The 12,162-nt window shown below is 60.2% G+C and overlaps 1 protein-coding gene across 1 annotated transcript in view; it reads left to right on the forward strand.

Annotated features, from left to right (window-relative positions):
• The window catches only part of IQGAP3 (IQ motif containing GTPase activating protein 3), a 16,067-nt gene extending 5,798 nt beyond the window's left edge, over positions 1–10,269 (forward strand). Inside the window, exons 9-32 of the mRNA XM_055792405.1 lie at positions 516–598; positions 696–827; positions 908–1,075; positions 1,197–1,339; positions 1,421–1,591; positions 1,854–1,937; positions 2,295–2,366; positions 2,921–2,990; positions 3,366–3,574; positions 3,821–3,973; positions 4,055–4,218; positions 4,375–4,599; positions 4,679–4,819; positions 5,321–5,405; positions 5,688–5,920; positions 6,018–6,150; positions 6,444–6,546; positions 6,707–6,851; positions 7,046–7,133; positions 7,415–7,627; positions 7,707–7,876; positions 8,042–8,143; positions 8,616–8,724; positions 8,990–10,269. Of these exons, the coding sequence (XP_055648380.1) occupies positions 516–598; positions 696–827; positions 908–1,075; positions 1,197–1,339; positions 1,421–1,591; positions 1,854–1,937; positions 2,295–2,366; positions 2,921–2,990; positions 3,366–3,574; positions 3,821–3,973; positions 4,055–4,218; positions 4,375–4,599; positions 4,679–4,819; positions 5,321–5,405; positions 5,688–5,920; positions 6,018–6,150; positions 6,444–6,546; positions 6,707–6,851; positions 7,046–7,133; positions 7,415–7,627; positions 7,707–7,876; positions 8,042–8,143; positions 8,616–8,724; positions 8,990–9,103 (3,310 nt within the window). The 3' untranslated portion in view covers positions 9,104–10,269. The remainder of the gene's footprint in view (positions 1–515; positions 599–695; positions 828–907; positions 1,076–1,196; positions 1,340–1,420; positions 1,592–1,853; positions 1,938–2,294; positions 2,367–2,920; positions 2,991–3,365; positions 3,575–3,820; positions 3,974–4,054; positions 4,219–4,374; positions 4,600–4,678; positions 4,820–5,320; positions 5,406–5,687; positions 5,921–6,017; positions 6,151–6,443; positions 6,547–6,706; positions 6,852–7,045; positions 7,134–7,414; positions 7,628–7,706; positions 7,877–8,041; positions 8,144–8,615; positions 8,725–8,989) is intronic.
• The last annotated feature ends 1,893 nt before the right edge of the window (positions 10,270–12,162 follow it).

Consider the following 12,162-nt stretch of genomic DNA (forward strand, 5'->3'; position numbering starts at 1 on the left):
CCACGTGCTGGCCCAGGCGCGAAGGCTGAAAGCCCCAGGTGGGGTGGCATCCCCCCTCCCTGTAGCAGCGTGGCATTCCCCCCCCCCCTCCCCAGTAGCATGGCATCCCGTCACTGCCAGTACAGCATCCCCTCGAGCCACGCAGCATCCCCACCACCACCACCCCTGGCAGCGTGGCATCCCCCCGCTGCCCCCCAGCAGTGCAGCATCCCTTTGAGCCACACACCAGCATCCCCCCCACCTCCCCCACCCCAAGAAGGGTGGCATCCCCTCAAGCCACACAGCTTCCCCCCCCCTCCCCAACAGTGTGGCATCCCCTCGAGCCACACAGCATCCCCCCCCCTCCCCAACAGTGTGGCATCCCCTCGAGCCACACAGCATCCCCCCCCTCCCCAACAGTGTGGCATCCCCTCGAGCCACACAGCATCCCCCCCTCCCCAACAGTGTGGCATCCCCTCCCCCCGCAATAGTGTGGCATCCCCTTGAGCCACACAGCATCCCCCCCTCCCCAACAGTGTGGCATCCCCTCGAGCCACACAGCATTCCCCACCCCCCCACCCCCAGGGTGCCATCCCCTCGAGCCACCCCCACCCCGGCAGTGCGGTGCTTTGCAGAGCTCAGGGTGCTCGAGGGGAGTTGTAGCACACAAGACCAGCGCCGCTGAAACTCTTGGGGGGCGGGGGGGGGTCATGCAGCTCACTGGACCCCCCTATTCCGTCCCCCACCATCTCTGCAGGCCACGGAGGACGAGGGAGCCGTGCTGTGGTGGGAAGAGATCCGGGAAGGCGTCAGCAGGGCTAACCAGGACACGGTGGCAGCCAGGAGGAGTGAGTGCTCCCCCCGGCACTGGCGCTGGGTGGGGGGGAGGCGTGAAGGGTCTCAACGAGCCCCCCCCTTGCCCCCGCAGTGGCGCTGGGCACTGCCGCCATCAACCAGGCCATCAAGGAGGGGAAGGCGGCGCAGACCCTGCGGGTGCTGCGCAACCCCGACGTGGCTCTGTGCGGTGTGGCGAGCGCCTGTGCCGCCGCCTACCAGGAGCAGCTGGCGGCTCTGATGGCCACCAAGAGCCACGCAGGTGAAACTGGGGGCTGCACGAAATCCCCACCCCCACCCCAGACCCCCAGAAACCTGGGGTACCCAAGCCATCCAGCGGAGCAGCATCCCCCTGCCCCAGCAGCACCCGTCTATCTCTGCAGGCAGCGGGAAGCGGTGCTGGGTCCGGCACAGGCTGCAGGATGGTGCTGAGTACTACCTGAGCCTGCAGACCTTCGAGGGCAGCTGGCAGCGCCCGCAGGATGGTGACCTCAACACCACGCACCTGAGCCGGCAGGAGATCCAGGTACGGGCAGGATGGTGCTGGGGGGGGTGGGGGATGCTGGTGGCGTCGCTGGTGCTGAGCCGGTGCGTGGTGTCCCCCCAGTCGGTCATCACCCGCGTGACCACGATGCACGACCGGGAGCGCCTGTGGGGGTCCCACGTCCCCTTCGTGGTGAGGCTCCAGGCTCGGCTGCGGGGTTTTCTCGTTCGCCGGGAGGTCGCGGCACGGCGGCACATCCTGCGGGACCACCAGCCGGCTGCCCTCAGGATCCAGGTGACATAAGCAGAATCTGTCCCACCTCTGCGTGGGGGGGGGGGGGGATGCAAACCATGGTGGGGGTGGGGCTGGACTCCCCCAGGGTATTACAGATTATGGCACAGGGCTCGTTTTTTCTGGTAGCGGCTGCTCTGGGTGCTGCTCCCCTGCTTTGCCGTCCTGTGTCAGATGCTTCTCTCGTGCAGGCTGCCAAACCCGACCAGGTGCAGCAGGGACCCTGCGCAGGTCTCGGTAGCCCCATGTCTCTTCTTACGCCCAGGCTTGGTGGAGAGGGTCCAGGCAGCGCAGGGCGTACCTGGAGAGGCTGTGCTACCTGCGAGCCAACGTGGATGCTGTGATCAAGGTTTGGAAGATTTCCCCGTTGCCCTTTTTTTATTTTTTTTTTTGGATGCTTCCCTGTCGCCTTTTTTTTTTTTTTTTTTTTTTTTTTTTTTGGGTTCCCCTTCACTCCCACGTCGGGCATCACCACCTGGTTACTGGGCAGTAAGTGCAGAGTTTACCCCCTGCCTGGTACAGCAGGGGATGGAGGATACAGAACCTGGACCAGGGCATGGCTGGGCATTATGTGAGGGGATGGGGGGGGGATATCTTGGGCTGGGGGAAAAATCTAGCAAAAATCCCCCGGTTTTTCTCCTTTTCCCCCGTTTGCTTTGGCTGAGTGAGCCCTTTCAGTATCCAACCGCTTGACCATCCCTGCCAGATCCAGGCAGCCGTGAGGATGTGGCGGGCTCGGAGAAGGTACCGGCAGAGATTGTGCTACTTCAGGCAGAATGTGAGTGATGGGATGGGGAGGAAAACTCCTCCCGGGACTGTGTCACCACGCGTGGGAACGGAGGGGGACAATCCTGGGCGGGGCGGGTGGATCTCTGCCCCGAGCGCTGGCGGTGCAACTGGAGGGAGGAACCGGAGCATCCTTGCAGTGGGATGGGTGGGTGGGAAAGGATGCCTGGTGGGTCTTGAAGCCAAATTATCGGGATCTGTAAAGCTTGAGGAGAGAAAAAACCCCTCCGGTTCCATCAAAAACCAATGAGGACTTCAAGGTGCCCACGAGAGGGGACGGAAATTTTCTGGGAAAGGGTGTGTGGGAAGTGAAGCTGCGCCTCTGGAGCGGCGGGTGGCACGTGAAATACGGCGAGTGGAGGAGGAACAACCGCTGAGGAGAGTGAAATCCTGAAATTCCCGGGCTGTGGAGACCGTCATCCCAGGCCGTGGGCAGATTCCCAGCAGCGGGAGCAGGCAGCCGGGTGTCCACCCAACTCTTCCCTCCCCCTGTGTTTTGGGGATGCTGCGGGGAACCACCTCTCACCCCCTTGTTTGCCTTGGCAGATTAAAGCTGTAATTAAAATCCAGGCTTTTGTACGAGCTAACAAGGCCCGTGGGGATTACAGGATGCTGGGTAAGTGCCTGCTCGTCTCTGCTCTGAAGTGGCTGTAATTAATTAATTAGGAAGGGGACTCTGCCTCCTTCCTTGCCGGCCTTGCACAGTGGCGAGGCGGTGGCAGGCTGGCCACCAGTGTCCCTGTGGCCAGTGGCTTGGTGGTCCCTTAGCATCAGCTAGAGCATCCCCAGGGCTGCTCTTGGTGCCCTTCCTGGGGAGGTACCACACAGCGTGGCACGGCCTTGTCCTGCATCCCGGCATCACAAGATGCTTTTTTTGGGGAGGAGGATGCGGGGTGTCTCGATGAGATGCTGGGGCTCCGAGGGTCTACGGTGGGGGTGGCTGCTCAACCTTCCCTGCAAGCGTTCATGGTGGGACCGTGCCTTGCCGCAGTCCATGCCAGGAACCCGCCGCTGAGCATCGTCCGGCGCTTCATCCACCTGCTGGAGCAGAGCCAGCATGACTTCTGGGAGGAGTCGGAGGTGCTGCGGCTGCAGGAGGAGGTGGTGAAGAGGATCCGCGCCAGCCGGCAGCTGGAGAGTGACCTGGACCTCATGGACATCAAGATTGGGCTGCTGGTCAAGAACAGGATCACGCTGCAGGTGGGGAGAGGACCTTGGCCACCTCGCGTGATGGTGCCTAAGCCCGTTCAGCCGGCACGGAGCTGCTGCTCCCCTCCTTGGCATCACACCACACCGTGAATTTCTCTCTGCTTGGCTTTTTGAAATGGTTGGAGGGGTTGTGGGGGGCGTTGGGATGCCTCTGGCTCTTTCCCCAGAAGCTGGGCTGGATGCCGGAGCTTGCCGGCAGCCACCAGCCCTTCTCTCCCCTCACCCACGTGGCTCCAGGAGGTGGTGTCCCACTGCAAGAAGCTGACCAAGAAGAACAAGGAGCAGCTCTCGGAGATGATGTCCCTAGACAAGCAGAAAGGGCTCAAGTCTCTCAGCAAGGAGAAGCGGCAGAAGCTGGAAGCCTACCAGCATCTCTTCTACCTGCTGCAGGTGGGGCTGGTGGGGGTCTGCTGTGCCCACCACCCCTCGTGACGCTTGGACTTAGCTTGGTGTTCCTCCTCGTTCCTGCAGACGCAGCCTGTCTACTTGGCCAGGCTGATCTTCCAGATGCCCCAGAACAAGTCCACCAAGTTCATGGAATCGGTGATCTTTACGCTTTACAACTACGCGTCCAACCCACGGGAGGCTTATCTGCTGCTCCAGCTCTTCAAAGCAGCGCTGCAGGAGGAGATCAGGTGGGTGGCCATGGGTGCCTGATGTGGGGGGAGGTCCAGGAAAAGGCTGAACACCAGCTTGGATGCAGTTCTCTCCTGGCTGCTGCGTTGGAGAACAAATGGGTCCATCCCCTTCATCTCCCCTCCCCCCCCTCCCCCATCCTGGTCTTTCCCCAGGTCCAAGGTGGACCACGTCCACGACATCCTGATGGGGAACGCCACAGTGATTCGGCTAGTGGTCAGCTTCTACCGCAACGCACGCGGGCAGAACGCCCTGCGGCAAATCCTGGGTGGCCCGGTGCAGGAGGTCCTGCAGGACAAGACCCTCAGCATCCGCACCAACCCTGTGGACATCTACAAGGCGTGGATCAACCAGACCGAGTCGCAGAGCGGGCAGAAAAGGTCAGGCCCTGGGCAAGGAGGCTTAGGCCAAGGGTGCCGGGAGTTGGGATGGTGATGGGACCTTGTCTTCCATTTACAGCGAGCTCCCGTACGAGGTCAGCCCTGAGCAGGCTCTCAGCCATCCCGAGGTCCAAAGGCGGTTGGATATTTCCATCCGCAACCTCCTCGTGATGACGGACAAGTTTGTCTCTGCCATCACCTCTTCCGTGGACAAGATCCCGTACGTATCTCGATGGTCTGTAGGCCACGTCCCTGCGGCGCTCTTGGCTTGTAGGTAGCTTCGGCGAGGTCTTGGAGAGGGAGGTTGGGTTCTGGGGGGGCTTCTGGCCCCTTGGCTCCTGCAGGCCTGAGTTACTGCCCTGGCAACAAGGGGAAATCCTGCTCCTTCTGCTCCTCCACCAGCCCCGGTGGGCTGGTGGTTCTTGCCACTCTGTTTGGGAGCGCTTTACTACAGGTGTTGAGGTGTTTGCAAGGAAGAAGCTGAGCTTTGTGATAACCTCGGAGGATAAAGGCTTTCTCCGGGGGTGGGGGGGGGTCTGGGCTGGTGGGAGGGGAGGGAGCTGGGGGGATGCTGCAGCTGCTGACCCCTCCTGCAGACTCCTCCATCGCCCCAGGGCTGGGGGCTGGCCGCTGTGTGGGTGAGGGGTGGTGGGGATGGGGCAGGGTGGCAGACCTGGTGCTGCCTCACGTGCTGACAGACCTTGCCCTGCCCTCTCCTCAGCTATGGGATGCGCTACGTGGCCAAGATCCTGAGGACATCCTTGGCTGAGAAATTCCCCAAGGCTTCAGCAGAGGAGATCGACAAGGTACCCTGGGGCTTGGGGGGGGCTTGGGGGGGGTCCAACGGTGTGTGCCTGTGAAGTGCTAGTACTCCTCTATGGAAGGCCATGTCCTCTTGACTTCAAAACACCTTCAAGGCGATATTTTCCTTGAGCCACTGAGGAAATGCCAACAACGGGCTCTTCTCTGCGCTGTTGTCCCCTCTGGGTGGATTCCACCGGGACCAAAGAGCCTTCCCTGCCGAGCTGCTGCATCCCTGGCCACCAGCCCCCGTACTCCCCCCAAACACAGCCTGTCTTGCACCCTAGATCGTGGGCAACCTGCTCTACTACCGCTTCATGAACCCAGCCGTGGTGGCCCCCGACGGCTTTGACATCGTGGACATCTCGGCTGGGGTGACCCTGCATCCCGACCACCGCCGCAACCTGGGCTCCATCGCCAAAGTGCTGCAGCACGCGGCCGCCCGCAAGGCCTTCGAGGGGGACAACGCGCATCTCTGTGGGGTCAACCAGTACCTGGAGGACACCCATCACAAGTTCAGGTGGGCACCAGGGTGGTCTCGGGGCTGGGGGTGGGGGGAAGGCGGCTGTGAGCCGGCGGTGGGGGTTTGGGGTGACCAAAGAGGTGGCTCTCTGCAGGAGGTTCATCTCTGCTGCCTGCTGCGTCCCTGAGCTGGAGGAGAGGTTTAACGTGGACGAGTACTCGGAGATGGTGGCAGTGGCCAAACCGGTCATCTACATCACGGTGGGGGAGCTCATCAACACGCACAAGGTAAAGGGTGTAGGACCTGACCGCAAGCAAGCGGGCTCCATGTCTTCTCCCACCTCCTGGGCTTTCTGCTGCGTTTGATCACACTCCTCTATCCCACAACCACCACGGCTCCCCCTGGCCTCTTCCCCCCCCCCCCATTTTAAGCAAGAGAATGATCCAGATTCCACAGGTTCTCTGCTGCTTGTCCTCCCCTGCCCCTCCCTAACTCCTCAGTCCTCTCTGGGGGGCAGAGGGCATCTCACCGTTCCCAACTGGCCCCTTCGGTGCTCACCCTCCTCCCCTGCACCACCCAGCTCCTGCTCGAGCACCAGGACTCCATCGCGCCGCGCCACGGCGACCCCCTGCACGAGCTTCTGGAAGACCTCGACGAGCTTCCTACGGTCCAGTCCCTCGTCGGTAGGTAGAGCTTTGGGACCCACCACCGCTTCGGCAGGAGGAGGATGGAGATGGGGGGGATGCTTCCCTTGGGTGAAGCTCTAGCCGGATTGCTTTGGGCACGGGGAAGCCACCTGCCCTGAGCCCACCGTGGCTACCTGGGCTCTCTCTGCCCTCCCAGGGGAGACTGTCGCCAGCCCGGCGGACGGCGATGCGGAGCAGATGCTCTCCCAGCTCAGCAAAATGGAGATCTCCCTCACCCTCACGGGCAAGCTGGTGCCGGCGGCCAGCAGCGAGGAGAGCGACACCAGGAGCTTGGTGCTGAGGTGGGGCCGGGCTGTGGGGGAGTTGCGGGGGTCGGGATGCTCAAAGCGGGCAAAAAACCTTTGGGAGGCAGCTAAATTCATCAGTTGGACTTAACGATCTCGAAGGGCTTTTCCAACCTAAATGAGTTGAGGATTGAAATGAGGAGGAGGGTGGGGGTCCGGAGTGGCCGCCTGATGTCTCCCCCTGCCTCTAGCACCAAGCAGATGCTGGTGGATGTGATCCAGTCGCAGCCAGGAGATTCCCTCCCGGAGATCCTGTGGACGCTGGCCTCGGAGCACGAGGTGGGGATGCGTGAGGCTGCTTCTAGGGACGAGCTAAAAAGTTTCTCGGGGTGGGGAATGGCAAACAAGCCCTCAGCAGAACGCTGCCCTGCTGCTCTCGAAGCCTTGGTTGCTGCTTTTCTGCTCCCGCAGTGGCCGGGCTCTGTTTCTCGGAGAAGGCAGCACGTCTTTTGGGGCCAGGAGACACGTATCTGAGAGTGGGTGTGAGGAAGGGTTGGTGGCTCCATCTCCTCCCGTCCCGTTCCAGCCGTGTGCCTGGCTCACCCCCTTCTCATCCCTAGGAAGCCACCCACGAGCAGCTCCTGCGGAGGCGAGCGCTGCGGGATGCCCAGACCCCTGCCAAGCTGCAACGCAACCGTTCGCTGGCTGCCAACAACCAGCTGTCCATGGAGGAGAAGAAGCGGAAGATCATCCGCAACCTGCGGCGCTTGGAGAGCCTGGGGCTGGTGGACTCTGCCCATCAGTACCAGGAGCTCATCAACGAGCTGGCCAAGGTGAGCTGGGGGAGGTCACCTCAACCCCCCTCCAGATCCTGCTGAGAAGGAGTCGGATGAGCTTTCTCGTTTCCCGCAGGACATCTGCAACCAGAGGCGGTACCGGCAGCACCGCAGAGGGGAACTCCTGAAGCTGAGGCAGACCCTGCAGGGCCTCAACGCCAAGACCTTGTTTTATGAGGAGCAAATCGATTATTACAACCAGTACATCAAAACCTGCCTCGACAACCTGGCAGCCAGCACCACCAAGTAGGTACCCTTACAAAAAAAGCAAGAATTTAAAAAGGGAAAAAAACCCAAATTTTTTTTTTTTGGGGTGCTGTCTGGATGTTGGGGGTCCTGGAGATGCTGGGGGTCCGAGGGGTGGCGCATGGCTGGGGACCAGCTCTGTGTACGTGGTCCCTTCTCTTCAAGGATGAGCGGGAAGAGCAAGAAACCGCAGTCGCTGCGCTACACGGCGGCCCGGCTGTTGGAGAAGGGGGTGCTGCTGGAGATCGAGGACCTGCCGCTCAGCCAGTACGTGGTCCCCAGGCCGTGGGACGAGCTGTTGTGGTGCAAAGCTTGGGCAGGTAGAGGAACGTAGCGTGGGTGGAGGGTGCACGCGGGCTCAGCATCATGCCCCCTTGCCCCCCACCCAAGGATGGGGTGAGTGGGTTTGGGTATCACCAGGAGAAGATGGCAGAGGTGGGATTGGGAAAGGGGGGGTGGTCTTTGGGCTGGGGGGCTGCCCTCGTGTGCTGAGGGGGTTGTGCTGGGTGACCTGGTCCTTGGTTGCGTGGACAAAGGCTTGGCATCTTCCCCCCCTTGCCCCCCCACCAAGAATGTGGTGAGTGGGTTTGGGTATCACCAGGAGAAGATGGGAGGGGGGTCTTTGGGCTGGGGGGCTGCCCTCGTGTGCCGAGGGGGTTGCACTGGCTGGGTGACCTGGTCCTTGGTTGCGTTAAAGCCACGAAGCCCCCCTTGGTAGCCACTGGCTCTGTCCCGTCAGGTTCAGGAACGTGATTTTCGACATCACCCCCTGCGAGGAACCGGGCAGGTTCCAGGTGAAAGCCAAATTCATGGGGATCGACATGGAGCGGTTCCAGCTGCACTATCAGGTGGGGGGAGCCCATCCTGGGGCACCGGGGGGGTGGGGGTGGTGGTGACCCCAAATCTGGCTCGTTTGAGGGTCACACACACTCGGAGCCCTGCCCTGAGCCGGGGGCAGCCTCGCCGTGCATTTCCCTGCTGCACGTCCCAATGGAAACCCAGCTCCGTGCCGGCTCCCCTCACCCCTGGGGGATGCCGAGGGTGGGCCAGCCCCCTCCCCTGGCTGGCCATGGGGGGCTGGTGGTTGTGATGTGTCCCCCCCCTCTCCCCCAGGACCTGCTGCAGCTGCAATACGAGGGCGTAGCAGTCATGAAGATGTTCGATAAGGCCAAGATCAATGTCAACCTGCTCATTTTCCTCCTCAACAAGAAGTTCTTTAAGAAGTAACAAGGGGGGGGAGGGCTGGGGGAGGGGGGGGGATGCAAACCAAACCTGCCAAAGAGAACCCTGGGGGTCGGTGGTCCGGGATCCCCATGGCGGGGGAATTTCTGCCCGGACATGAGGGCGAGCGGAGGGCTCAGAGTTCAGCCCCAGCCCTGGCTGACCCCAGACTGGTGTTAACTGGAGGTCAACTGGGAGCTCCTGTAGCTTGTGCCGGGGTAAGCTGGTACCCGGCGCTCCCCGCAGAGAGGATGCGGCTGCTGCGGCTTTTGCAGCGCGCGTAGCTTTTAAAATTTTGGGGGTTTGGGTTTTTTTGGCTGTTGCTGTGCTGCTAACAGCTGGCTGCTCAAGGACACTATGGATTCTGGGCACTGCACATTTTTAGCGATGAAATAAAGGGATTTTAATTTTTTTTTTTTGCCTTCCTCCCACTAGAGATTGGGGGAATGTCAGAATTGGACTTTATCCGAGGGGAAGGAGAATTCAGAGGCAGTAGCGGTGGGGACACCCGTGGGCTGTCCTCTAGTAAGTCAAGGGTGCAATAAGGCAAATTTGGGGGTTTTAAACATGAATTTCACCGCCTGTTCTCCAGCCAGGCTGGGGGCAGACAGAAATCTCAGGGGATGGGATGAGAGCTGGGACCTCTCCTCCCCCCTGGAGCATGCTGGTGCCCGGCAGCTGGTGCGGAGCATCGCTGAGCCACTGGCTCGTCTAGGTTGGTGGCTGCTCTGTCCCCTGTGGCTTTGCTCCGGCGCTTAATTAAAACACAGCACGCGGCTCGGTTTGGCCCCGGCTGCTTTGAAAGCACTTTCTCCTCCACGTGGTGGGAAAGGAGCTGGGAATGGTCACAAGCCTCTTCCCAGCCCCGTCTCCTTCAGGAACAGGGGTGGCAGGTCTCAAACCTGCTCCGCAAAGGAGGTTTTTGGGGAACCCGGGCTCGGAATCTCCATCGCTGCTTCGGTAACTGCCTCAGCACCTCGAGGTGACCCAACGGTACCCTGACAAGTTGGCATCTAGGGTGCCTGGCTTGTCTTTGGAAAGTGATGTTTGTTCGTGATGTTTTAATGTATTTTTTCCTTTCCTTTTCTGTCATTTAAAAGCTGCCACTGGCACTTACCCTTCCCCTGTCTGTGCTGCTTTTGCTCATTTAAATAAATACATATAACAAAATACAGCATCGCTCTGGATGATCCTTTCTCCTTAAACCAATGGTCCTCAACTCCCGCTCCTCTCGCTGGGTGCTCTGGGGCTTGTGAGGCTTCCTCTATCGCCCCGTGTCCCCTAAGCAAGGTGCCCCCTTGCCTTGCGGCTCCGGGAATTTGCCGCGTTAGCCAGGAACTGGCTCTCTGGAAGCGGCGCTGAGTCAGGCACTGAGGCATTGACTCAGCTCTTGCACAGGGAGTTTAGGCCGCTTTCAGACACACTTAATTCTTAAATAAATACTATGATTACATCTCATAAAGACTATGATTATATCTCTAAAGGAATGAATCAGGATCAAGCAGCGCTCTTCCAGTTTTAAAATAGGAGCGGGCTGCGTTAACCTGTTGGGTGCTGCACGGTCCCAGGGAGCTGCCAGCATGTGACACCCATTATCACATTATTAATTTTTTTTCCTTCTGGTCACCATATATTTTTATTTCCTTGCCTTCAGAGGCAGAACCGGCGCTTCCCTGGCTGTGGCTCGGGGTGGTTCAGTTGCCATCAGCCGCCGTTGGCTTTGCAGGAGCAGTGTTTGACACCCCAAAACCATTTATTGGTGATGTTTTGGGGATGGGGGGGGGATCCTGATGGAAAAGGCTCTGCATAATGGTAATAATCCCCGTATGGGTAATCCCATAATGGTTAAGCACGCATCTTACATCAGTCTGTGCACACACTGGAGGGAACTGGGTGTTGGTGTGGAAAAATGATTTATTTTTTTTTTAGCTCCTGGAAAGCTGTGCTGTGGCCAGCCCCGACTCAGAAACTGGGTGCTGGTTCTTGCCTGCTCCCCGTGCCTTTGGAGGGGAAAATTCCTCCCTGGGAAGGCTGGAGGAGGCTTGCCAGCCCGCTCGGGCTGAGGTTTCCCAAGGCAGCTCCACTAGATGTCATTGCAAGCTGGGGGAACGCGGCGTGGCCGTGGCCCGTGGGTGCTTCGAGCATCCCGTAGCGTCGCGGGTACCAGCAGCATCCCTCCGTGGGGTCCCGGAGGTGACCCCGCTGTGAAGGCCTGGAGGCAGGGATGCTCACACCCATCCCAGGGCGTGCAGCCTGAATGTGGGATAAAGCGGGACCGAGGCAGGCAGGTGAAGGGGATTTGGTCCCCTTCGTCCTCTCCTCTGCCCTGGGGGCTTCCCCCGGGGCATGGGGCTTGCTGGGGGCTGCGTGGCACTTGCCCAGGCTGGGACAGCCAGCTCAAAAGGGGACAGGGAGGAAAGTCAGGTCCTGCCCCGACCTGCTGCTAAGATTGCCCTGAAAGATATTATTTAGGGATGGGGAGAAAGGTAGAGATTTGGGCTCCCCCGATGCTCGTGGTTCACCCGGTCCAGCTCCAGCAGGTCCTGTGCAGCACCCTGCACCCATGCGCTTGCGCCCGTGCACCCTCCAGTGCCAGGGGCCGCGTGCACCGTGCCTGCAGCCAGCCCCCTGGCAAGTCCCAGTTCTGTGCCCTCGCTGGGGTCTGTGGCTGTGCCACGCTGTGCCGCAGGGTGCTGGCACCGGCACCACATCCCCAATGGCCACGTAGCCCCTTAGCAACACAGGCCCCCGCTTCCTCCAGCCCTGCTCCTTCTCCCTCCTTCCTTATCGCCACCCTTGCCTGCAGGAGCATGAACGAGCTGCCAGATGGGCGAGCTTTAAAAAAGAAATAAAAGAGGAGAAAAGAGCATGAGAGAAGATGAGCAGAAGTATGCACATAAGCATATGCATGTGTATATATGTATGCTCAAGAGGGAGAGAAGAACGGCGTGGGGTACATGATACGTGTTAAATATTTCACATCTAATCGGTTCGGCTCTCAGGGCATTGGCTACAACCCCTGTAGCCCACAGCACTCGGCATTTGCAGGAATTAAGGAGACTGGA

This window comes from Falco peregrinus, chromosome 19, assembly GCF_023634155.1.
Source record: "Falco peregrinus isolate bFalPer1 chromosome 19, bFalPer1.pri, whole genome shotgun sequence".
In the NCBI taxonomy this organism is placed as follows: Eukaryota; Metazoa; Chordata; class Aves; order Falconiformes; family Falconidae; genus Falco; species Falco peregrinus.